This window comes from Lynx rufus, unplaced genomic scaffold (genome assembly GCF_022079265.1).
Source record: "Lynx rufus isolate CCGP_SWC_20201006 ecotype Redwood Valley unplaced genomic scaffold, mLynRuf1.p SCAF_9, whole genome shotgun sequence".
Lineage (NCBI taxonomy): Eukaryota > Metazoa > Chordata > Mammalia > Carnivora > Felidae > Lynx > Lynx rufus.
Genome location: NW_025814897.1, coordinates 23,213,853 through 23,239,411, shown reverse-complemented (window position 1 = coordinate 23,239,411; position 25,559 = coordinate 23,213,853). Strand labels below are relative to the sequence as shown.

At 42.8% G+C, this 25,559-nt stretch overlaps 2 protein-coding genes across 4 annotated transcripts in view; one reads left to right on the top strand and one right to left on the bottom strand.

The window, feature by feature from the left end:
- FAM118B (family with sequence similarity 118 member B) overlaps positions 1-13,425 on the bottom strand; it is a 49,231-nt gene extending 35,806 nt beyond the window's left edge. For both annotated transcript variants that reach the window (XM_047070800.1, XM_047070801.1), the window contains exon 1: positions 13,403-13,425. The gene's annotated coding sequence lies outside the window, so the exon portion shown is untranslated. The remainder of the gene's footprint in view (positions 1-13,402) is intronic.
- Positions 13,426-13,595: 170 nt separating this feature from the next.
- Positions 13,596-23,648, top strand: RPUSD4 (RNA pseudouridine synthase D4). 2 transcript variants are annotated; one of them, XR_006960701.1, is made up of 7 exons: positions 13,596-13,784; positions 14,146-14,311; positions 16,335-16,536; positions 20,391-20,484; positions 20,560-20,704; positions 21,861-22,051; positions 22,476-22,565. XR_006960701.1 is itself a non-coding variant. In XM_047071677.1 (7 exons), the coding sequence occupies exons 1-7, from the start codon at positions 13,596-13,598 to the stop codon at positions 22,713-22,715; spliced, it is 1,134 nt and encodes a 377-aa protein (XP_046927633.1). In that variant the 3' UTR covers positions 22,716-23,648. The 2 variants fall into 2 exon arrangements, 1 of the variants encoding a protein (XP_046927633.1); XM_047071677.1 differs by having other exon boundaries at positions 21,861-21,958; positions 22,476-23,648.
- The last annotated feature ends 1,911 nt before the right edge of the window (positions 23,649-25,559 follow it).

Genomic DNA, 25,559 nt, shown 5'->3' with positions numbered 1-25,559 from the left:
TCAGCACCGAGCTCGCTTCAGATCCCCTGTCCCCACCTCTCTCTGCCCCTCCCCAACTCGTGAGCGTGTGTGCACTCTCTGTCAAAAGTAAACATTAATTTTTTTTTTTAAAAAGGACACTGAATACATATACCAATGTAATACACTTGGTATGCATGGGACATAAGCTATACTCTATTAGATTGTTATTGCTGAGGACCTTATGAATGTAGTGATTTATTTAGACTGGAAACTTAAGAAAAAACAAGGAAAACTGCACAGAGTCAAAACAGAAAATTAGACCACCTAATTAAAAAAGTTAAAAGGAAGGGTGCCTGGGTGGCTCAGTCGATTAAGCATCCAACTCTTGATTTAGGCTCAGGTCACATGATCTCAAGGTTCTGGAGTTTGAGCCTATTGTTGAACTCTGTGCTGACAGCAAGGAGCCTGCTTGGGATTATCTCTCTGCCCCTCCCCATCCCCCACCTCTCCCTCTTCCCCTCTCTCTGTCCCTCGGTCTCTTGTGCGCTCTCCCAAAATAAACATTAAAAAAAATGTTAAAAGGATTTAGAGCTACTGAGTTTGAAAGAAATCAGGGAAGTAAACCAAATCTGCTCTTAAAGGGCACTTTCTCCCTAAGCCCAAACATCAAGGCTATCACTGCCCTTCTTAAAGACAAGAACATTTGGCACCCTTGCCATCTTTGCTATAAAACAAAGCCTTCTGGCTTTTAATCTGGAAATGTATAAACTGGAATGTTAAGTTTCAGTTTCTACTAAATGCTAGGTCTTAAAAGCATGTGATCCAACATCATTTCTTATTGATAGAAAAAGATTTTTTTTATTTAGCTGCCCTATGAAATTAACTTAAATTTTGTATTACTTTGGAATTACCAGATTCAAGACATGAATCTAGGTATTCATCAATTACCATCTACATAACATTTGAAGGATGGAAATTCCATGCCCTCTTATTCATTTATTTTGGCTTATGAACTTTTTTGAAATTGAGGAGAAACTTGTTCCTAGAAAGCCAAGGAACTCCCTCCCTTCCTCTGGACACACTGGCCTCTTTCCTGGTCCTCAAACAAGCCTGGTACACTCTGGCCTTGGGGCTTTTTTTTGTATTCGTTGTTCCCTCTGCCTGGTATGCTCTTCCCAAGTTCCAAGTCATTGCTCCAATCACACCTTCTCAATCATGCTACCCCGACCACCCTATTTAAAAGTGCAACTTCTGGGGCGCCTGGGTGGCTCAGTCGGTTGGGCGTCCCGACTTTGGCTCAGGTCATGATCTCGCAGTCGGTGAGTTTGAGCCCCATATCAGGCTCTGTGCTGACAGCTCAGAGCCTGGAGCCTATTTCAGATTCTGTGTCTCCCTCTCTCTCTCTGACCCTCCCCCGTTCATGCTCTGTCTCTGTCTCAAAAATAAATAAACGTTAAAAATAAATAAACAAACAAACAAACGTGCAACTTCTCCACTCAACGCATTAACTGCTCTAGTTTTTATTTCAAAACACATACCACCCTCTAACGTACTAATTATTTTTATGATTAGTATAATAAATACACTAATTATGTTTATTTTTGGTCATCTGTCTCCTCCCAGTGGGAAGTAAGCTTTTCAAAGGTAGGAATCTTTGTTTAGTTCACAATATACCCCAAGATCCTAGAATGGTACCTGGAACAGAGTAGGCATTCAGATATTTATTGAATGAATTAACTCAAATGCAAAATGCTGCTCATGATTAGAACTACAAGAATTTCCCATGACAGAAAAAGCATTTCCTACTAAGAGAAATACCCACCCCATTCATGCTTTTCTTTATTTAAGTTTATTTATTTTGAAAGAAAGAGAGTGAGGTAGCACGTGGTAGGGGCAGACAGAGGGAGACCGAGAGAAACCCAAACAGGCTCCACACTGTCAGTGTGGAGGCTGACGTGGGGCTCAAACTCGTGAACCATGAGATAATGACCTGAGCCAAAATCAAGAGTCAGATGCTTAACCAACTGAGATAACCAGGTGCACGTCCCTCCCATTAATGCTTTTAATACAGCAAAAACCATGAAAGACCGTTTCTTTTTTAAGTGAAACATGGGAAAAGTCACATTCCTGTGAACACTTGTGTGCACAGTAAATCAACATTCAGACTATCATTTTCCAGACATGGCAATGAGGGACGGTAATCTGATTCTAGCAGGCAATAGGATTTCAGACTTAAGGTTTCAAGACTATCCTCTGTCACTAATTGAACAATTTTATACATGAATCATTTTATGTTTATAACTCAAGTTTCTGATATCTAAGATGTAAACTGATTCTTAAGGGTGGATTCTTAAGGCAAGAACTCTTTCTGGCAAATGACTCAAGGACATCAGTATATCAGTATTTCGGGCTAAGATATCAGTTTCTGTATTTTATAGATTAAATCTATCTAAAGTACTTTCTTTACACATGACTAGAGAAGAAGAAAAGCTTATGTAGCAGTAAAAGGGATTTCAAAACACAAATTGGATTAAGTCATAGTTTAAAACCATTCAATGGCTTCTCACTGTGGTTAATAACATTAAACTCCTTACATCAAGGCTACAAGACAGGCTTGATCTGACATCTGCAGCCCTCTTCACAATATCCCATCCAGCCCTCTCCCTCATTCACCAGGCTCTAGAGCCACATGGGACACACACTGTCCTGGTCCACACACCGAGCACAGCTCAGGGTGGTATATTCTACAAGTATTTCTGGCTCCATCCCATCCTTGAAGCCTCAGCTTACCTGTTACTTTACAGGGGCTGGTCATCTGCCCCCCCTCACCCCATTTGGCTCCTTATCGGCATCTCTAACACCTGCAATTATTGGCCTCTCCCTTAAGAATTAAAGCTCTTTAAAGACAAGTACAGGGGCGCCTGGGTGGCGCAGTCGGTTAAGCGTCCGACTTCAGCCAGGTCACGATCTCGCGGTCCGTGAGTTCGAGCCCCGCGTCGGGCTCTGGGCTGATGGCTCAGAGCCTGGAGCCTGTTTCCGATTCTGTGTCTCCCTCTCTCTCTGCTCCTCCCCCGTTCATGCTCTGTCTCTCTCTGTCCCAAAAATAAATAAACGTTGAAAAAAAAAAATTAAAAAAAATGCACTTTAAAAAAAAAAAAATAAAAAAAATAAAGACAAGTACAGTTGGTCTTATTTATAGTCCTATCCCCAGCCCCTAGCACAATCTCTGTTATACAGTTAAGTGTCTATACAGAGCAGTAAATGCTCAAATATTTTCTGGCTGAATGAGTATGCACCTACCATGAATTAATGTAAGGTTTAAGGGATCAAATTAAGGTCTAAAAGATACTTTTAATTCTATAAGCTGTAAAAATAAGATGAATGGGTGAAGTGTTATTTTATGCCACACAAATACCTTCTGTGACTGATATCCACCGGCTACCTGTTTACAGCAAATGTTCAGCACTACACATAAAAATTCTCACCTGCTTTGGAAATCTTCGTCTTTCAGTTTTCTCCTTCCCCACCACATGAAAAGAAACTGAGTACTTTTGTAAAAAGTCTATAGATTTGTTTTATAAAACAAAGCTACATGCACTGAACTCTGTCCACTTCTATTCTCCTATTCTATTCTATCTATTCTACAGTTTTCCTATGGCTGGTTATGGCTACATTCTGTATATGCTTACAGAGTTGAAAATGACAGGGATTGTATTAGTCCCAAGTTGTTGAATTTTCACATTCAAAACTCCATTAAATGCCAGGCACTATGCTAACAATGCTATTACCACCACATCCAGCTCCCCTCCACCAAACACTACATAATATTTACAATGAGCCAGGCACTGGTGTCTACACCTTAAAATGTTCACTCTTCTGTGAAGCAGACACTACTATCATCACACACCACAGACATCACAGACGATGGCATTGAATCAGAGATGTTAAGTAACTTGCTATAGGTCACACAGCTATTAATACACTGGGAGGCTGATTCCAGAGTCCATGTTGTGAACACACAATGCAACACTATTCCACAAAGGTGACTAAGACCATACCCTGAAGGGCCATACCCTTCAAAAGACTCCACCTTTTAGGGGAAACAGAACTGTAAACTATTTATGACACATTGGTGCTAAGTTTAATATGTTTGTATGTGTTACAGTAAAGATTAACAGTTGTGTTCAAGGAAGATCAAGAAAAGGGGACACAGATCCCTCCATGGCAATTCAGTGAAATAATCAGTATTTATCTTCCTTTAGGTCTTGGAAACATCTGACACTTAATTCCATTCTCTTCTGGACATAGGATTTTCCTGATTTTCCTCCTGTCCCTCTAGAGGAAGCTCTTCTTCCTCCTCCATCTAATCCCTAAATGTTGAGGGTCCTCAGCAAACTGCTTTCAGTTCTCCATATAATCACTTCACATATTCCCTCACCTCCCCTTCCAGTTACTCCAATGATTTAAAATACCAACTAAATGCTAGCAACTCCCACATCTCAATCTTCAGCTCAGATCTCTCCTGTGTTTCAGACCCAGGAGATACCTGGGTTACACAGTCCTTCACATACTTTAAGGTACTTTAAGACATACTTCAAACTTAAAGGTCAAAAAACAGTTCAACAATCTGTTCCTTATCATGTGGTGTTAGGTCTATGACCGTAGAAGTAATCTCTGGGTCACAGGGTTACAGGTGATTATTTCCCTCTTTCTGTTGCAAGCACCAACACAATTATTTTTTGATTTTGAAAGAACTATTATATACTTTAGGAATGTACTTAGAAAGCAATTTCAACCATCCTTAAGAACAAGAGAATGATAAATGACAGGCAACTCAGGAAAGTGGTTTTAGCTTCTAACCTTAATCTGGCTTGATATTCTTTTCAGGATATTTGCTTTTTTCTAACAAAAATTAACTCAAAAATATTCTCTTTGATCTGGAAATGAACTCCAAGATGAAAGCATTATTTAGACCCGAACCAAGAATCTGAAAGCTAAAAAAAAAAAAAAAAAAAAGAAAAAAGAAAAAAGAAAAGGTATCATCTGCCACAGAGGCCACCAGAACAACTAGAAAGATCAGGCTAAGGGAGAAGAAACAGCTTTAAAAGCACTCCTTTGCTGAGCAGGTAGCATCAGTGTTAAAAAGCAGCAGTGAAAAAAACTGAGGAAACAAAATAGGTGAGAGAAAAAAAGGTTAGGAAGACCTAAAAACACACTTTGTTAAAAGTGCAAAGGAGGTCAGTGCTAGATGGAGGGAGGACCTGGAGGCTGAAGCAAGAGTGGGCTGAGCAGCTTGAGCCCAAGGGACATGGACACTTTATCTGGCATAAGAAAGCACCCCTCCTCCTTGACTAGAGAGGAAAAGGTCCCCCCTAGGCCCTGCAGGAAATATGTTAAGTACAGTAAAGTACAAAGAGCAAATGAAAACCACCCTGTAATCCTACCTGGAGATAACAACTGCTGACATTTTGGCTTATGTGTTGATATTTTGGCAGTTTTCAAGAGAAACTCTCAGAGAAAGTGCAAGCATCCTGGTTTCACGCTCATCAATTCAAAAAAAACTTTGCTAGAGTCTGCAGTTGCTTTTACACTGTAAATTTTCTATATTACACACCAGCCCCTCTTTTCGTTTATTTTTCTTTCAACTTTTCTTCATTTATCTTATTTTTCTTTCAACTTTTCCTCATTTATCTTAGTAAAATGAACTTTGAACAGTACTCAAATAGCTCACGGATTCATCAAAAGAGCAGCAGTAGAGGTTTCTACAGAATAAAGCAGCAGTACATTCCTAGTGCCTGAGGGCAGTGAGGAAATCAGGGTGAATGGGAACTGGGAGGGAGTGTGAGGAAGGCTAGATCCTGCCCAGTCCCGGAGCACATGGCTTCATGCAATCTACAAAACTGAGGGGTGAAGCACTAAGCTCTTCTCACATGCAGGGCTTGCCATTATTTGGGGGTTGATATTCATTCTGGCAATAGATCTTAAACCTACTCCAATGCAGAGAGCAAAAGTGAAAAACTTTAATGGGTCCTCTTTGAAGTTATCCTATCCACATAGCAAGAATAGATATTATGAAAAAGAATCAAAGAAAAAGAAGAGATGGAGAGGGACAGAAATCAGAGGAATAATAGAAGAAAATGTCCCAGAACTGAAGGACATGAATTTCCAGAATGAAAAAGTCCACTGAATACCCAGAACAACAGTTGAGGAAAGACTCACACCATGGTATGTCATTAAGAGATTCCAGAACATCAGGGACAGAATATTCTCAAAGCTTCCAGTAAGAGAGGGGGAAAAAAAAACCCAATAAAATGAGGTCTCATAAAAAAAGGATTTGAGTTGCTATGTCTGTAGAGCAATTACAGATACCAGATTGTACAGCCATGCCTTCAAAATTCTGAGGGAAAATTACTTCCAACCTAGAATTCTGCAACATTTCCAAACTATCAAACAAGTGTGTGGGCAAATACTTCTTAGGAAATAAAGATGTAAGCCAAGTTGGGGCGCCTGGGTGGCGCAGTCGGTTAAGCGTCCGACTTCAGCCAGGTCACGATCTCGCGGTCGAGTTCGAGCCCCGCGTCAGGCTCTGGGCTGATGGCTCAGAGCCTGGAGCCTGTTTCTGATTCTGTGTCTCCCTCTCTCTCTGCCCCTCCCCCGTTCATGCTCTGTCTCTCTCTGTCCCAAAAATAAATAAACGTAGAAAAAAAAAATTAAAAAAAAAGATGTAAGCCAAGAAATGGGACATGGGTGACAGCCCATGTTCCTGAATGATATACCTGGATAGTAGTTCTCCATAGGAAACATCAAGTGACACATCTGAGCTCACAGAAAAGGTTACTGGTAAGAATGTGACAATTATGTTTGAGCATCTGGAAAAAAATTTAACGGTATGTAGGTATGTGGGGAAAAAACAGGCAAAGGTCAACCTACACACAAGAGTGGAGCTGAGACAAATCATCTAGCTCAACAGACCAAACACTGGAGGGAGAAAAAAGCAAGAAATAACATATCAAATGATTTAGAGGGGTGCCTGGGTGGTTCAGTCCATTAAGCATCCGACTCTTGATTTTGGCCCAGGTTGTGATCTCAGGGTTGTGAAACTGAGTCCGAGCTGGGGCTCCATGCTGAGCACGGAGCCTGCTTGGGATTCTCTCTCTCCCTCCCGTGCACAGCCACGCACTCTCTCACCCAAAATAAACAAACATTTAAAAAAAAGAAAGAAAGAAAGAAAGAAAGAAAGAAAGAAAGAAAGAAAGAAAGAAAGATGAAGATAATACCTAAGGAAAGAAAAAAAATAACTGAGGGGCTACCTCTAAAGAATGAGATTATGAGGTGGGGAGAATGGAGGGAATGGCTTTTTTTCCCATTAAGTCTTTTAGCACTACCTGACTCTTTAAACCATACACGTGAATTACTTTGATAAAAAACAATTAAAATGGGGAAATGTTGCCTAGTATACTGGGATCAGTAGACTCCAGCGTGGATTTGGTTTTCTTTCTTTTTTTTAATTTTTAAAAAATTTTTTAGCGTTTATTTATTTTTGAGAGAGAGAGAGAGAGAGAGAGGGAGACAGAGACAGACAGCGAGCGGGGGAGGGGCAGAGAGAGGGAGACACAGAATCCAAAGCAAGCTCCAGGCTCTGAGCTGTCAGCACAGAGCCCAATGCGGGGCTCAAACTCACAAACCACGAGATCATAACCTTAGCCGAAGTCAGAGGCGCTCAACCGACTGAGTCACCCAGGCACCCCTGTATTTGGTTTTCTAACTCAGTTACACTACAGCTCTCCTACTAACTGCTAGTGGAGGTTATTTTCATTACCCTAACAGTATTATTAAACACTTACAGCATGTTCCAATTATTAACAACTGAAAAACACACAACAATCTACTTCTTTAACTTATTGTTCAAATTTTCAAATAATGCAGAAGATAGGTTTATTCAACTTAAGCAACTAGTTGTTGCAAATACCTTCTTAAATTTCTCTAGGGACCCTGACATCCTCCGGCTTTTATCCAACCACAAAGGTTGAACAGTCCCTCAATTTTCCATTGTTCATGTTCTGGAAACATGGTTTCCATGTTCACCCTTCCAATGTATATTCCTTTTCCCTTAAGATACTCTGTTCATCTTCATTTATATAAACACCACAAAATACATATTTCTTCACAACTGAAAATACTCTAACGTAATGATCTTATTTTAACTTATAATCATGAAATGCTAATAATTTGAATATCTTCTACATGCTAGGCACCATATATATATTGATCTCAGCACTTACTGCAACAATACTAGGTTAGGTAGTATTAATTCATTTACGCATATGAAAAAACTGAAGCTGAGGAGAATTAACACTTATAAATGGCAAAGTGTGATGCAAACCTCAGTCTCTTTCTAAAAATACCAAGCTGCCTTACTTCTAGCAAGCACTGGGATTTTAGAAATCATCATTGTTCACCCCACCTGCTTTTTGGGGTGTGCAATTTAAGTAAGGGCCAAAACACTGAAGTGTATCACCTAAGTGGCAGAATTAGACTAAATTCCATACCCCTTGATTCTTACCCTGTTTAAGACCTTTTAAACAAATCTATAAACCTGGTGCTATACTGTATGCAGGACATACCTAATATTTTTTGAGCCTTAACTATGTGCTAAACTCTACACGAGTGCTTTAGCCCACATTAACTCACTTACTCCTTACAGCAGTCCTAAGGCAGGCATCATCCACGTTTCACAGGGTAAAAAAATCTAAAGTAAGAGAAGTAACCTGCACGAGGTTACACAGTCAGCAAGTAGCAGAGCCAGGATTCCGAAACCATCTTTCTGACTCCCAAGTGTAAGCTCTAAGCCAGTGTACCAAGCACCTTTAAGGTACAGGCCACACGTCTCCTCTGAATGCCCACAGTTTTGTTCTTCTAATTAAAAGAATATGCATGATATGCAGACTTTTCTTGAATCCCAATTCAAACAAATTAACTATTAAAAAGAGAAACCCAACTGAAAATGTGTCAACTGCTTGCTTGATGATACTAAGAAATATATTGAAAGGGTGATAATGGTGTTGTGGTTTTGGTAAAAACCAGTGCTTACCTTTTATAGATACACACTGACGTGTTTACCAATGGTTTAAAACCATCTCGGAGATCAGGGTAGGGCGGAAAACAAGAGTGGCCCTGTATTGGCCGGTTGTAGAAACTGGCAGATGGAAACATGGGGTTCATTATATTCTCTACTTCTATAAATGTGTGAATTTACAATTAAGAAAAAAAAATGCAAGATTAAAAAAAACTGAGAAAAAACATTTTAACCATATTTGGGAAACAGAGCTATGAATGATTTTTTCCCATCTTTTTTTGTTACTATTTTACACATTTTTTGTATTACTTTTATAATGGAAAACATAAAATACACTTTTTAAAGAAATTCTCTATCTTCTAAAGAGGCAGAGCAAAACTGCCCATAATCTAATTAGGTCAAAACATTGTGACAAAAGCATTCCCCATCTCTTCATCAATTAACTACTTTTTAAAAACTTTTAGAAGGGCCACTTTGTAAGGATAAGTATGATCCTTAGATATAAACTAGCTAAGAGCATAAAGGCACATAAGAGAGAAATAAATTAGAAGCGGACTTAACAAACATAACTGATAATACAATTCCTCCCAATAGAGTTTGGGTCCAAGCCCTTGACTTTGTAACGCTGACCTTCCTAATGGTCAAACAGGCTACAGGCTAGGGATCCCCTCAGCCTATGGTGGAGTCAGGTGGGGTCAGCCTCAGGACCCAGGCCAGTTGTCCTCTGTGGGTCACCTCCAGTTTTCCTCCATGAAACAATTATTTCCACACATACCATGATATGGAAAAGTTTGGGAAGACTAGTTTAAGCCAGACCTGTCTTGAGCATCATTAAAGAGCCGAATAAAAGTACAACGAGGGGTAGGAGGATAACGGAATCTCTAAAATGCTGATATGGAAAAAAGAACTAACATCCAGAGTATAGGTTATAACACAATGTTTTAGAAAACCACTGTTTTCTAATATATATATATATATATATATATATATATACATATGTATATATATATATACATATATATACATATTTTTGTTTGTTTTTTCTCTATCTGTACTCTCTCTTATGCCCCACTTAGGAAATCTTAAGGTATATTCCAGCACCACTCAAAGAGGTGGGTGACCCCCAAATATAAATGTTAGCTCAGTGGCTCTGGCGACAAGAGCAGAATCCTGATTCTTTGTGCTTATGCTAAATGTATGCAAGACAAGTCTGAAATAAATTCCGTTTGTTAAGAAAGTACTTAAGTGTCAATGGAAAATCTTCAACGAATCGAAGCTTAGAGCCCAAATGACTTGGTTCACAGGATCTGAGCTGGGACTAGTACCCGGATCTCCCAGCTGCCAACAACTTCACTTTCCTGGACACCTCCAGGGAGCTCCTGCTAATTGCTTCCTTGAATCTAAAACCATAAAATGATACCCACATACTTCCTGCTCTTGAGGGAACTGAATTGCTGGTTAATCTGCAACTAGCAAATCACTGTTTAAGGAGCCAGAATCTACCTTCATGCCACTAATCAATCTTCACTTTGTGATATTTAAACACAAGTTCCTTTATTAGTTAGTCACTCTTTGTTTATATTTGTGAAATAAAAAGGTGACCATGTTCTTGCACAGCAGGAAATACCCTCAAAAATGAATTATCAAGTGCTTCTTTATATTTTTTTAAAAATTTCAAATGTTTATTTATCTTTGAGAGAAAGAGCGCGAGAGCATGCAAGCAGGGGGAGGGGCAGAGAGAGAGGGAGACACAGAATCGGAAGCAGGCTCCAGGCTCTGAGCTGTCAGCACAGAGCTTGATACGGGGCTTGAACTTACAAACAGTGAAATATGACCTGAGTGGAAGTCAGACACTTAACCGACTGAACCATCCAGGTGCCCCTCAAGTGCTTCTTTAAATGGTTATTTTGGGGGAACACATTATGACATACCAAAATCTATGCAAATAAGTCATGTTTGTACTCTCTAAGAATGAAGATACCACCACACCCCTCTAGTAGAATTTGCTTCCTTGTATTGAGAAAACAGTACAGACTGCTTCCTGTCTGTACAGAAAGGAGGCAATATAGCATTAAGATACAATATAGCATTACAAAAACAAAAGACAGAAAATATATTTGCATAAGTTCTTGTATATGCAGAGAGCGGCTCTACTTTAAATGACCAAATGCCTAGACTCCTAGGAGAAGCATTAAGATCTAACTTCTGTACCCATATAGGCTAAAGTTGTACTGTGAAAACAAGCAAACAAAACCTTTGAACTCTTCAAATATCTTACAGTTACAAAAAGAAAAACCTGCAAGTTCCTTCTTCAGAAAAAAAGTGACCAGTTTTTTTTATTCTTCAGTATTACAGTTTGTACCTTGGGTTACCCTGAAACCCAAGAACACAAGCTCTGTTGTCACCAGCATTGACATCTGAGTTGGTTCTTCATTTGTTTCGTGCTACAAAATGCCAATTCTGCAAGAACAGGTGTCATTTCTTGAATGCCAAGCAGAGGTTAAGGCAGAAACAGCCCTTACACAAAATTATAAAAATACTATACCTAAAACAAGTTCATAATTAACACAAGGATCTGAATTTAAATCCTGACATCCATATTTCAGAGTCCTTGGAAAAGGAGGCTTCATGTCCCTAATTGAAATTAATAAAATTTGAACCTGCATCTGGAGCATATCAGTAAAAGATAGTAATTCTCACCTTTTACAGATCTATGTCTTACCTGTAAATGTGAAGAAGAAAAAAAAAAAAAGAAGAAAAGTTGTTTTCCAACCTCCCTCAGGATTCTTCAAATTTATATCGTGATCACCTGTCTTATTACAGAAACATACACAAGCCTTCCTTCCCATTCTTCATACATTTACTCCCACACTTCCATTCTTCAGGTCAAAAACTGACAGAAAGAAGACAATTCGAATGTTCAGACACATCTAACACATGTCTGTGATGCATGCAGCCATCTAAAGAATGAATATTTGTGAGTTTACTCTGTGCCAGATGGGGGTTTCACAAAGAAAACATGAGCAATCCTCAAGGGACTCAGGCTTCAACAGCAGCTGCCAATGATACATCCTGACCTGTATTCAAAAGCAATTCAAACTCAAAGAACAGTACCGTGTAGGGGAAAAGACCACCGGATGAAGCATAACCTCTTTACTGATCGTCTAGATTGAAGTATCCCAGCTGATTTCCCTGCTATCAAAGCCTTCCTCTCTTTAATCTGTCCTGCATTCAACTGCCAGATTCATTTCTAGAATTCCAACTTCCAGGAGTCTCTCTCCTGCTCAAGAAGCTTCAAACACTCAATACTTATCACATCTAGTTCAAACTCTTCTTCAACTTAAAGTTTTCCATAGGTTAGCTCCACTTACTTGTTCAACTTTATTGCATGCCCAATATGGCTCCCTTCTGCCCGTCCCTTTCGAAGGGGCGTAATCGCAAACCTAATTCCACTACCTACACTAACTCCTCAGGGAACCTTCATTCTAAGCAGTCTTAAAAATTGTGTCCTCTAGTGTCGGTACAGATCCATTGGTTTTACAAACAGCTCTTCGGAACTCGCCACTAGGTTTCTTAACAAATGGCAGGTATGTCCCGAGATACTTTTCCCATTATCACCCCCAACCAGATGTTCATCTTTTCGGCCACCCCCGGGGTGAAGTCACAGGGAGTCGCTTACAGTTTGGGCATGAGAGTCCCAACACCGCACCTTGTTAAGAGAGGGAGAGAGGGTCTAGGGCGGTTGCAAAGTAGGGAGGGGAAAAAAAAATGAAGGAAGCAGCAAAGGGAAAGGAAGGTGCGTGCTCTGTACTGTATTTTCAGTCTTTGGAAGGAGCAGGGAGAGCGTAGGGGGAGAGGAGACTCCAAAACAAACAAAAAATGAATTCTTGAAGAGTAACATAAGAAACTCAAGGTATTCCCTAAGGAGGAAATACGGGCTGGGGCCCCTGGGTAACGGAGGGGCTCCCCATCATCCCCGGGAGAGAAGGACAGGTTACAACCTGAAACAAAGAGGAGGTGAGGGGTGGAGAGGCTACAGAGATCCGGGCATCTCCGAAGGTCGAACGGCAAGGAAATGAGAGGTGACACGACGCGTCCCTCAGGGGACTCGCCGGGCACGAGGGATGTGGTTGCCAAGAGGGACGAGGTAAGCGCCCAAGAAGGCTCTGGGGCGAGCGTTTATGGGGCATCGCTTCCACGGGGCGCGGGGGCGGGGAGGTGTTCGTGAGTGGGATCTTCTCGCAAAGGGAGAAACGGTTCCCAGTGCAATGCTCTCCGAGAACAGAAACCCCAGAGTCGTGAAAACGTTAAAGCGTTGATGAACCGGCATTTCCCAGCCCTAGCCTGGCTTCCCAACACACTCACCGAGTCTCCTCCAAACGCCACCGCTCCAGCTGCAGCTACCGGCCGGCGCAGCCGCACTCTGCGCGCACCGCCCCACGTGACTCGGCCGAGAGCCCGCCTCACGCCCACGTGATCCCGAGAGCCCGCCCATCCCCTCCTCCCCCAAGCCCCTCTTTCGCACGTGGTCTTGGCTGGCCCCTCCCTTTTTGACAAGATGGCGGCGCCCAGCTGTAATGCTCTGGGCCTTTGGGTGAGGGGTTCCGGGCAGTGTTTAGGGAGTCGTTTCATTCTCGCCTGCCAGCCATTTTGTTCCTCCGCTGCTGCGTCTGGGACTCTGAATGCCCAGAGGTTGGCGGAGAAACTCCGATCCCAGAAACAGGAACAAAAGACGAAGAAGCAACCGGTGAGTTCGAAAGGACCACAACTCCCAAGAGGCAGCGCGTTAATTGGATTCCTGGGCTGGGAGTGAGGTAGGAGGGTCCTCTGACAGCTGTTAAGCAAATGTGGAGGACATGTGGGTGAATGGGGAGAAAGGGAAAGGGAAGAGGTCCGTGTCTTCCTGCGGGCTGTGTCTTTGGCTTCTCCCGGCCTCGCTCCTGAGCACTGCGATGGGACAAGTTAACACAGACGCGCACCGCTGCTCTCAAATTATTCGGGGAAGGCGCGAGTCCAATGCAGAGATAGTCATTCCCAACCTAGATTCTCACCCAGGCTTATTGAAGATCTTCACCAGGCTTTTCCTGTCGCTCCTTCTCTCCCCGTAGGTGCCCACAAACCCTGTTCAGCGGAGAGTGCAGGAACTCGTGCGGTTCACACAGCAGCTGCAACGAGTCCACCCCAACGTGCTTGCTAAGGCACTGAGCCGAGGGATTGTGCACCAAGACAAGGATCTCGTGGTCATCAATAAACCCTACGGTCTCCCCGTGCATGGTAAGGACCACGTGGGAAGGAGAGGGGTGCTGCTGGTTGTGTTTTCGCTACACCTATGGACAATTCGGACACATTACTTGTGGGGCTTCTTGAAGCCTTGCATTCAAAATAATTAAGCTTTGGGGGAGTACTCTGTAAGACACTACATATATATATAGTCCTGTATGAGGCACTACTGAGGATACTGGGATATATAGGTCAGTCTCTGCATTCCAAACATTTGGCAGTCAGCAGTGATATATGGAATGTGCTGTGTGTAGACCTCCACAGGGATTTTTATAGAGAGATACTAAGGCTGTGTGGTTCTTGTCTTCATGTTATTTTCTATAAAAACTGAGAGAAAAGAAATGACATAAGAAAAAAACAGGACAATATATTAAGGTTCCCTTCACTTCCCCTTTCGATAGTGACACCACTATAATTTTAGTCTTTGTTAACAATTTTCCCACTTTCACTAATTTTCATAAATACTGTTTGTATTTTCATCCTGTAAATCTCTTATGGGTCATGTATTCTGATAGTTTATTACCTCTGTAGGTAGGAGTATTTCAATATAGTGGCTCTGAATTTGCTTCAGTTGTCTTTTTTTAACCAGGTTGATTTAATGCACAATTTTGTTCACATGATCCAGACAATAATTTCATCATTTAAGTCCAGATCAAGAAAAGCATTCTGTCTTCATTGAACAAAGATCAGAAAATCTCAATCCAGGAGCCCAAAACTGCAGCATAAATCAGTCACCCACCTCAAGCCCTGAGTGGAGACAGAATAGCCTTAGACAAATCAGATCTTTTACTATGCATGGCAAGGATCAAATAGGGATCACCTAAACATGCAGAAACTCCAGTCACAGAAACCAGTATGAAAACCGATAAGAAAATGGAGCTCCAGCCAAAGCAGAAATTAAACTGCTCTGTAGACGGGCCTCCACTACTAAAAACATACTCAGGACCCACGCACCCACAAAGACATATATAAACCTGTGTAGAAGATAACTTTCTTTAAAGATGTAGAAATTACAAAATATAGAAGATACTCATGTTGTTATAAAATTCAGGTGCCAAAAAATACATAATAAATTATGCATTCATAATATATTAAAAAGGAATTAAAAAACATATGAGGTGTGTGTGTGTCAGAGTATGCCTAACAAAACCCCAAGATGCCTAGAACTCGATGGACAATGAAATGTTTTTGAATAACTGTTGAATGTAGTTGTCTGAGACAGTTGTTGGAGTGTGACCAATGGAGAGTGATAGGAAAAAAATGCACTTGGGAAAGGGATGTGCTGGAGGAAAAAGCATAGTTGAACTAGAAGAATGCTTTTTGGGGAGGTGTAGATAAAAGCATAAAGAACGAATTAAGTCAGACATTGCCATGTGTTTTGTGTGTTTTCTTTTTCACTCTTGATCCTTCTCATTCCCCATTAGATAATTATTATACAGATATTTGCATTTTATAGATGAGAAAACTGCACCTTAGAAAGACTAAATAATCTGTTCAAGCTCAACGGCTACTTAGGCATAGAATAGTTCCGAGAAATGTCTCACGTAAAGTCCCATCTTCTTTACGGGAAGATGTGATGCCTGTAATACCCCAGAAGAGCTTCACAGTCTTGTATGTATCACTTGAGTTTACTTGGCAGAGTCTCAAGCCTTTGTTTATATAGTGAAATATGCGACTTCCTCATTTTGATTGCTGATTTTATTGCGAGTATTCAAGTAGGTTAATAAGTATATATATGTCTGAGGAGAAAGCCACATGCTCTGGGACATTGCTTCTCAAAGTTTAATACGAGTGTGAGTCACGTGGACATCTTGTTAAAATGCAGATTTTGATTTAATAGTCTGAGTTGGAGACCTGAGATTCCTTCCCAGCAAGCTCCCTGGGCATACTGATGTTGCTAGTTCCTGGCCCACATTTCAGTAATAAGGTTCTAGAAAGCGCTGACTCTTTTCCCAAGCAGAGTTCTTTGGTGGGATCTTTTACTGGCCACTAAAACCTCTGATTCTCCCCTTCTTAGGTGGCCCTGGGGTCCAGCTCTGCATCAGCGATGTATTGCCTATCCTGGCAAAAATGCTTCGTGGCCACAAGGCAGAGCCATTGCATCTGTGCCACCGGCTGGACAAGGAAACCACAGGTGTAATGGTGTTGGCATGGGAGAAGGAAATGGCACATCAAGTTCAAGAGTTGTTTAGAACCCGTCAGGTGGTAAAGAAGTACTGGTATGAAGGCCATCGCTGGTGGTAGAGTTGGTATCAATGAGGGCATCCTTTTATCTCTTTGTCCATTCGTACAGAAGGACCTCCTGTTAGGAGAAGGCACTGTGCTAGGACCTGTGGGCATATGAGGAGTGTAGGAAACAGACTAAGTGCTTAGCCTATTGGAGTCTGATAGAATAGTGGTTCCTAATTACGGTTGTACATAAAAATTACTGGTAATTAATTACACAAGTAACACATGATTTCATTCCTGTGGTGAAATAATCGAAGATCAAGCAAAAAAACTCCTGGAGAATCCACCCACTCTGTCATTTTAGTCCCTTCCCTTGGGATAGTTTGGTTTTTATTCCCTTGGTCCTCACCCGATGCGTTTATGTACATGTCTAGTATATACAGTGTGATTGTGTGTGTGTATTACTTTGTACAGTGTCCGCTGTACTTTTATTATTTTTTTTAATGTTTATTTATCTTTGAGAAAGAGAAAGAACAGAGCACGGGCAGTGTTCTCACGAATCATGAGATCATGACCTGAGCTGAAGTTGGACGCTTAACCAACTGAGCCACCCAGGCGTCTCTACACTTTACTTTTCTCACTTAACTGTCTTGGAGATCTTTCCATGTTAGTACATTTAACTTTACCTCCATTTTTTTTTTTTTAAGTTTATTCACTTATTATTTTGGAGAGAGAAAGGGAGAGAGAGAGAGAGCGAGAGAGAGAGAGCATGTGTGCACAAGTGGGGGGAAGGGCAGAGAGAGAGAGGGGGACACAGAATCTGAAGCCGGCTCCAGGCTTTCAGCTGTCAGCACAGAGCCCGACGTGGGGCTTGAACTCACAAACCACAAGATCATGGCCTGAGCTGAACTCAGACACTTAGCCGACTGAGCCACCCAGGAGCCACACCTCCATTTTTTTTAATAGAGGAAAGATAAATGAACAAAACTGTAACCTACTCCTGTCCCCCGTCTGCTGAATTTTCTTCCAGAGGCAACCAGTATTCTACTATCTTGTATAAACTTCCAGAGTCATACCGGGCATGTATAAATGAATTATTATAGGGGCGCCTGGGTGGCGCAGTCGGTTAAGCGTCCGACTTCAGCCAGGTCACGATCTCGCGGTCCGTGGGTTCGAGCCCCGCGTCAGGCTCTGGGCTGATGGCTCGGAGCCTGGAGCCTGTTTCCAATTCTGTGTCTCCCTCTCTCTCTGCCCCTCCCCCGTTCATGCTCTGTCTCTCTCTCTGTCCCAAAAATAAATAAAAAAAAAAGAAAAAAAAATAAATGAATTATTATATGGCAATATATTTTGCACTGCTTTGGATCCTGCTTTTTTTCACTTGGGAAATATATCTTGGAGAGCATTTTGTGTGTGCTTTTTGAATGTTACTACCCTTAGGTGGGCCAGGTTTTCCTCCCAATAGGGTAGTGAGTACCCACCTCCCCTTATAGCTGACCAACTCATTTTTCAAAGGTTTGCCACTCTGATGAGTTTAAAAAAAAAAAGTTTTCTGTTTCTTGTGTACCAGCAATGTTATGCCTGCATGTTTATTGGCTTCTCATGTTTATTGAGTTTCCTTTTCTGTGAGCAAACTGTTTATTTCTTTTGCCCAGTTTCTGTTGGATTGTTTATTATTTTCTATTTGATTCATGGGTATTCTTTTTATCTTTTGGATATTAGTTCTTTTGGTGTTACAGATTTCGCAGCTACTTTGTGGTGTTGGGAACCTTCAAAAAATCTCTGCTGAGGCCCACCCACAGAAGCTCCACAAGTGACTCTGATGAGGAATTAAATGTAAGAACTGCTGTACAAAGAGATTATAGATAATGGAGGAAGTTTAGCAGAGTAGCTCAGAGCTCAGCAAGATCTGTGTTCGCCTGTCAGCTGTGCCATTTAACAGCGGGAGTCCTTAGGCAGGTTATGAAACTTCTCTAAGCTTTGTCTGTATATGAAAAATGAGAATAATGGAGTTGAGGAGAGAATTAAGTGAGATAATGCATGTAAAGCGTTTTGACCCAGTATGTAACTCATAGTAAAAGCTGAAAGGCAGAAAATTGAGGCTATTCTCATGCATATAAGTAATCCAGATGTTAAGTCTATCAAAAAGTGTTATGTTATTTGTGAAAATTGTTTATGAGAGTTTAGAATCACTAACCATTCTGAGGATCGGGCTTCATGGAGGAATTGAAATCAGTTAATTGTGTCTTGATGAATGAATAGGATTTGAAAGACAAGATGGAGAAACGTGTTATAGATTGTACGAATGGTAGGCACAAAAGGATAGAACATGCAGTCTAGTCTGGAGTGGGGAATGGTGACAGATAACGCTGGAAAGTTGACTGGAACACAGTTAATGCTGACCTTAAATATTAAATACCAAGTGCAGGAAGTAGGAGTTAGAACATAGTAGGCAACCAATTAGTATTTGCTGACTTAACTATGATAGCGACTTGTTACAGTTACTTGTTTGAATCTTCTAACTAAATTTCGAATTCCTTGAAAGCAGGGATTTTTGTCTTGCTCTTCTATACAGAACCAGTACCTACCTAAATCAGTGCCTCTTTACATTCACTGAATGTGGAGTGAGCGAACATTAGTAATGTTAGGTCCTTAGGAAGAGTGAGCTAGCAGTTAAAACTCAGTCTAAGTGTGATAAACTATGTCAGAGAACAGCCCAAACTGCTACCAACCCAACGTGAGGAGTCCAGGGTGTGAAATGTATGAGGGGCAGTCAGTGATAGGCCACCAAGTGCCCAGGAGGATTCCTTTGTGATTTACCTGGAAGATGCGTAAGCAAAGGGACAGATTAGAGAGTCTTCTACCCGTAATGAAAGGAGACCTCCAACAAACGTGATCTGGAATGGTTATCTCGTGGTGGTAGTTGCTTCTGTGACCTTGAGCACGGAGCACAGTTCCCCAGGTTTTGTGTATCTGGCAAACCTGGCAGGAGCGGTTCTGTGAATTCGTTTACTTGTTCATCCACTTCACGTGCAGCCAGAACTTAGCCATCTTTTAAAAACCAAGATACATGGGGGCTCTGGGTGGCTCACTCGGTTGAGTGGCTGACTCTTGATTTCGGCTCAGGTCATGATCTCATGGTTTGTGAGTTCGAGCCCCGCATCGGGCTCTGCACTGACAGTGTGGAGCCTGCTCGGGATTCTCTCTTTCCCTCTCTCTCTACCCTCCCTCGTTCTCTCTCTCTCTTTAAAAACAAGTAAATAAGCTGTAAATGGTAAACAAACAACAACAAAAAAAAACCCAAACAACTGGGATACATGGGAGCGTGGGCGGCTCAGTAGGTTAAGCATCCAACTCTTGATTTCAGCTCAGGTCGTACGTGATCTTACAGTTTGTGAGTTTGCACTGTGCTGACAGTGCAGACTCTGCTTGGGATTCTCTCTCTCTGCCCCTCCCCTACTCTTTCTTTCTTTCCTTCCTTCCTTCCTTCCTTCCTTCCTTCCTTCCTTCCTTCCTTCTCTCAAAATAAATAAATAAACTTAAAAAAGATAATAAGAAAAACCAGGATACAAAACCATATTACCCCGATTTTGTTTTAAACTATAAATATTCATTTTTAAAGGCTAGAATGAAAGAGCATGCTACTGTGATAAATTTTCTATTGTTTTATCCCAAATATTCTGTAATTAGTAGATATTAGTAATTAGTATATATGTAATATTACTTTGGTAGAAAAACGGATGTGTTTGTATCAAGCTCTCAGGCTAAGTGCTATCATGAGAGGTCATTTGGGATGCTCCCGTCTTAAGAACTGACCACGGAAGGTCCAGTGCTAACGCCTGTAGCCAAATCCTAGGAGTTTCACTTCACCTTGTGGCTTAAGTGAGGGTCTGTGTGTCACTCCCAGGGCCATCGCTGTGCGTGTCCCGGTACCCTCAGCGGGAGTTGTGGATATCCCCATCGTTGAGAAGGAGGTGCAAGGCCCGCAGCAGCACTACAAGGTGGGTGAGCTGTGGCCCAGAGGGATGGGTTTTCTGCTCTTCCTTTGCGACATATCTTGATTTTTTTGGTTTCAGATGACGCTGTCCCCAGGCTACCGCATGGACAATGGGAAGATGGTGAGAGCACGAACGAGCCGGAACGCGCATGTAGCTGTGACTCAATACCAGGTGCTAAGCAGCACTCTGTCCTCCGCCCTCTTAGAGCTCCAGCCAATTACCGGTGAGGCGCCACTGTTGTGCAGTGGGATCGGTGGGACAGCGAAACCCCAGGGCCGCTCAGCTCTGTCCGGGGCCTTGTGCTGGACTCTGCCCTTCTTCTGAGCAGCTGGTATTGTGGGAGGGCTGGGATTGCAGCTGGCATGTTTAAGAGTGTGCTTCTGGTGCTAATCTGAGGCTGGGAGCTCCAATGGGGATGATTGTTGTTTAAAAAAAAAGGAAAGAAAGAAAGAAAAAACACTAGGTAGCAGAGGGATATAATTAGTTCGGTTACATTTATTTAAAAATTTGCAAAAATGGTTCCTCAAAAAATTAAGCATAGAATTACCATTCGGCATTTCTCATGGGTATAAACCCAAAAGAATTGCAAGCGGGTATTCGAGAAGATACATGCACACCAGTGTTCATAGGAGCATTATTTGCAGTAGCCACAAGGTGAAGTCAACCCAGATGTCCACGGACAAGGTGAATGGATAAACAAAATCTGGTCTATACATACGATGCAATATTATCCAGCCTTGACAAGGAAGGAAATTCTGACACGTGTTACAGCATAGACGAACTTCGTGCTAAGTGAAAGATGCCAAACACGGGAGGACAAATATTGTATGGTGCCATGTATGAGATCCCTAGAATACTCAGATTCAAAGACCAAGTAGAATAGTGGTTACCAGGGGCTGGGGGAATGGGGGCAGGAATGGGGAGCTGTTGTTTAATTGGTTCAGAGTTTCCGTGTGGGAGGAGGAAGAAGTTCTGGAGCGGGATGGCGGTGATGGCTGCACAACACAGTGAATGTACTCCGTGCCACAGAACCGCACACTTAAAAATGGCTAAACTGATACATTTTTTGTTCTGTATATTTTGCTACAGTGAGAAAATGTGGAAAGCAATACTATTTAGCATTATGTAATAAAGCTAAAAAAAAAAAAGCCCAGGTTATATGTGGTGGAAGGGGAACCGTGGAGGGTGGAGAGGGGAATTTAGAGGCTCAATGGTATGTATAATGTTTGCTCCCTGGTAGCTTACAGTTTGTTGTTGTTCTTTATACTTTATTGTAGGTGGGGCTTTGCCAGTTTTACTGTGCTTTGATTTAACATGGTTGGAAGTGGTGGTATGGTTTCTGTCGCTCCTCAAGTTTTCTCTCTCTTCTTTTTTTAAAGGCATAAAACATCAGCTTCGAGTTCACCTGTCTTTTGGATTGGATTGCCCAATCCTCGGTGATCACAAGTACTCAGACTGGAATAAGCTGGCCCCCCAGGTGATATTGGTTTGACCCAAGGTGCAACAGATAAGGGGGAGAACTTAATGCTTTCCCCTTGTTAAGCCCTGAAGTGAGTCACCACAAAGCTGTGTAAGTTCCCGAGCTTATAGAGAAACAGCCACTGTTCTTATGGAGCTGCACCATCTGTTAGCAAAACCTTTGTGCTTTATTCCTTAATCTCAGATTTTGTTAGGAGGTCGGGGGCAGGGGGAGCAGACTTTCTGAAGGCTCTGAGCAGCCTTTCACGCTATTGCTGAAGAGCTTTTTATCTCTTGATGTTACAGCCTGTTCTCTAGGAAGGCCAGAGCGTTGGCTGATACGAGCCTCTCTGGTGTGGTTTTTCTCTTACCTGGGTTCTGAACCTTCCTGGCAATGTCCCTGACGGGCTGTCCACCACTGTGTCTTCCGGGGGAGTTAGTGTTGGTTCCTTTAGGTGGAAGGCCTCTGGCCCTGCGTGCTGCTCAAGGATGAGCCATTGGCCTGGCTCTCAAGAAGCTCTTTTGTCTTTGTACAGAAGCTGTCTGTCGGTACCCTGAAGAAGCTGGGGCTGAAACAGGCGAAGGCCCGCCACATCCCCCTTCACCTGCATGCCCGCCAGCTGGTCCTGCCAGCCCTGGGGTCCAGGAAGGAGGAACTCAACTTGGTCTGCAAGCCTCCTCGCTACTTTCTGTGCTCCCTGAGACGTCTGGACTTACGGATGCCAAGTCAGGATCAAAGTGGGGATGATGAAGCTGGACATCTGAGAGCACAGTGAAGACCCTTGGGCAGTTTGGCCCCTGAATTCTTCACTGTTTAGTGGACTCTGCTAGCTTCTCGCCGGGGACAGACTCCAGAAGGGTCAGGTGCTATTAGTGGAAGAAACCCAGCTGCTTCTGGGCATTTACTGGACACTGAATATTTACCAATGCTCTGGCCATTCTCTGGAAGAGCTTGCGGGAAGTCTCCCTGCCAAGATAGAAGATAGCCCGGGACCAGGCCGATTGGGTCAATGATTGGAAAAGGAGAACTACGGCACGGAATCTGTGCTCAGAAACTGGTTACGTCCAACAATAAAGTTCTTGATCTATCGGGAAGGTTCCTGTGCTTGGAAAGAGCATATAATGGTTCTCTAACTGATAGATTCAGAAGCAGTGAGTTACTGTCCTCATGGACAAATGGAGCAGAACCTTTCTGCTCCATTTGCTTAGTCTTGCATTTTGTAGACCCGTGTCCTAGAATGCAGGGCACTCTGCTGCTGGAGCCCAGGAGCCTTGCTGCAGGAGTGACTGGAGCCTGCGAAGGGGTGTTTGATAAGCAAGAAAAGCAGATGTAAATGGCAGGCGAGGTGTGAGGCCCTGGTAGGGAGCACACGCACCATCCAGAGAGGGCAAGTGTTAGCTCCAGCTGGGTGTTGCAATGTGGAAACAGATTTTCTAATTTTTTCCAAGAAACCCAGATACACTTGACCCTTGAACAGCATCGAGGGGTTTGGGGGCACCGGCCTCCCCCCTGCTCCGCTGTACAGTAAAAAATTCACGCGTAACTTTTGATTCCCCAAAAACTTTATGGATAGCCTACAGTGAACCAGAAGCCTCACTGGTAACAGTGGATTAACACATATTTTGTATGTTGTATGTATTCTATACTGTATTCTTTACAATAAAGAGGGAAAAAATGTTATTAAGAGCATCATAAGGAAAAGAAATACATTTACAGAACTGTACTGTATTTATCAAAGAAAATCCGTGTGTAAGTGGCCTATGCAGTGCAAACCCATGTTCTTTGCAGATCAGCTGTGTTTATGTGAAATCTCCCAAGTATATCGCTCACTAAATAAGATTTGTAAACAAACACCTGTCCCCAAACCCAGGTGGTCACAAACGTGGTGCCCTGTTTGGCTCTAGAACCCCTTCTCTGGAGATGTGCTTTCCTCTTTAATCCTACCACGTCTTCCTGAGCACTGGCTCCACTCCCTCCGACTGTGATAGGATAGTTCCCACCAGTAACCAAATGCAGACGGGAGTGTCGAGACCATCCCCAGGTCCCTAAGTTTCCCTAAAGTCAGAGAGGGTAGGGTGGTTCCAACTAGGACAGGGACATCACGAAACATGTTCTTATGTTTGCCCCATCTGTTGCCCTGGGCTCTCGGGGCTCCTTTTTAGCCAGAGTGCCTGCTAGGATATACAAAGACACAACCTTTTATCTGCTGCCGCAAAACATGCCTTAGGGATGCAGACTCCTTTTCCTCAGTGGGGTGGAAAGTGCTGGCTTGGTGCAGTGTAACTCTGATACTACCCAGGGTGAGGAGGCCAGTCTCCACAAGTTAAGTGCTGTGACCCCCCCACCCCAGACTCCTCTCCAGACACCAGCTGCAGGCTTGGAATCCCAGACAATCCCCCACCCTTCTGACCAACGTAAGGGAGGGATAAGTTTTGGTCAGCCTCTAACGGGCTCAAGGGAAACGAGCTCACGGCTGGAAGGGTCCCAGACAGACCAGGTCCAGCCCAGAGGCAAGGTGGAGGTGAAACAGGACGAATTTATTTCAGCGAGGCCAACGCCAGGAAGACCACAGACCAGCGTCTCCAAGACCATCTCCAAGGTGCCAAAAATACTCCCAGGTTGATAGAAGGAAAATGTGGGGCAAAGGTTGGTGGGTACATGCAGGTGGGCAGTAGAGGTCAGGTCCATCATTGTCTTGGAGTCGATCACGTGGGGTCTTGCTGGTGTCAGGACAGCTGTTACTGTTTCAGGGGGTAGTTTCAGTTCCCATCACGGGATGCGTTGCCCTTGGGATCTTTGGCCTGAGTTAAGAGAGAAGCTAGAAGGAACTTAAGCAGTTAGGAAGTACAGACTGAGATCAAAATGGAGGCAGCTGAAGTCCTCTTTCAAACCCTCTTAGGTCCTTGGCTGGATCTAAAAAATTAAACCGACAGATACAACTGGAGAAAAACATACAAGTTTATGTGATAATGAGTTTTACACAGCATGGGGGTCTTCATAAGGAAATGAAGATCCAAAAAATGAGACTTGTGGTGGTATTTTTTTAATGTATGTTTGTTTATTTAGAGGGAGAGAGAGAGAGAGAGTGAGCGATCAGGGAAGGGGCAGAGAGAGAGAGAGGAGAAAGAATCCAAGCAGGCTGCGCACCACCAGCACAGAGCCAGATGCCGGGCTCGAACTCACCAACTGTGAGATCATGACCTGAGCTGAAATCAAGAGTCAGTTGCTTAACCAGCTGAGTCACCCAGGTGTCCCCAGACTTGTGTATTTTTATGCTGGGTGTGATGAGGAGTGGATGGATGGTCATGGAATATGGTAGGTGAAGAAATGTGAGGTCATCGTAAACCGAGGGAAAACCTAGCAAAGCATGTTAGAATTCTTGGCGTCTCTCTGTCTTTGGACAAAGGAGATTCTCCTTTCCTTTGGTATAGAGAGGGCACCTCCCAAATGAGGGCATGACCTCATGTGAATGAGGGGTGAGAGGTCAAAGCGACCCTCCTGGTTCTGCCATTTTCTCAAGCTTCTTCAGCTTAAAATATTCAGTGTGCCAGGGGACCTGTTTTGGGGTAGCATGTCCTGAACCCCGTTGCCTAGCAACCACAAATTCAGAGGTTCCTGT

Excerpts from the sequence above, each read along its gene's own strand:
- RPUSD4 (XM_047071677.1), top strand. The coding sequence starts at position 13,596 with ATGGCGGCGCCCAGCTGTAATGCTCTGGGCCTTTGGGTGAGGGGTTCC. Across the intron at positions 16,537-20,390 it reads CAGGTGGTAAAGAAGTACTG|GGCCATCGCTGTGCGTGTCC; the intron begins GTATGAAGGCCA and ends TGTCACTCCCAG. Across the intron at positions 21,959-22,475 it reads GGAATAAGCTGGCCCCCCAG|AAGCTGTCTGTCGGTACCCT; the intron begins GTGATATTGGTT and ends GTCTTTGTACAG.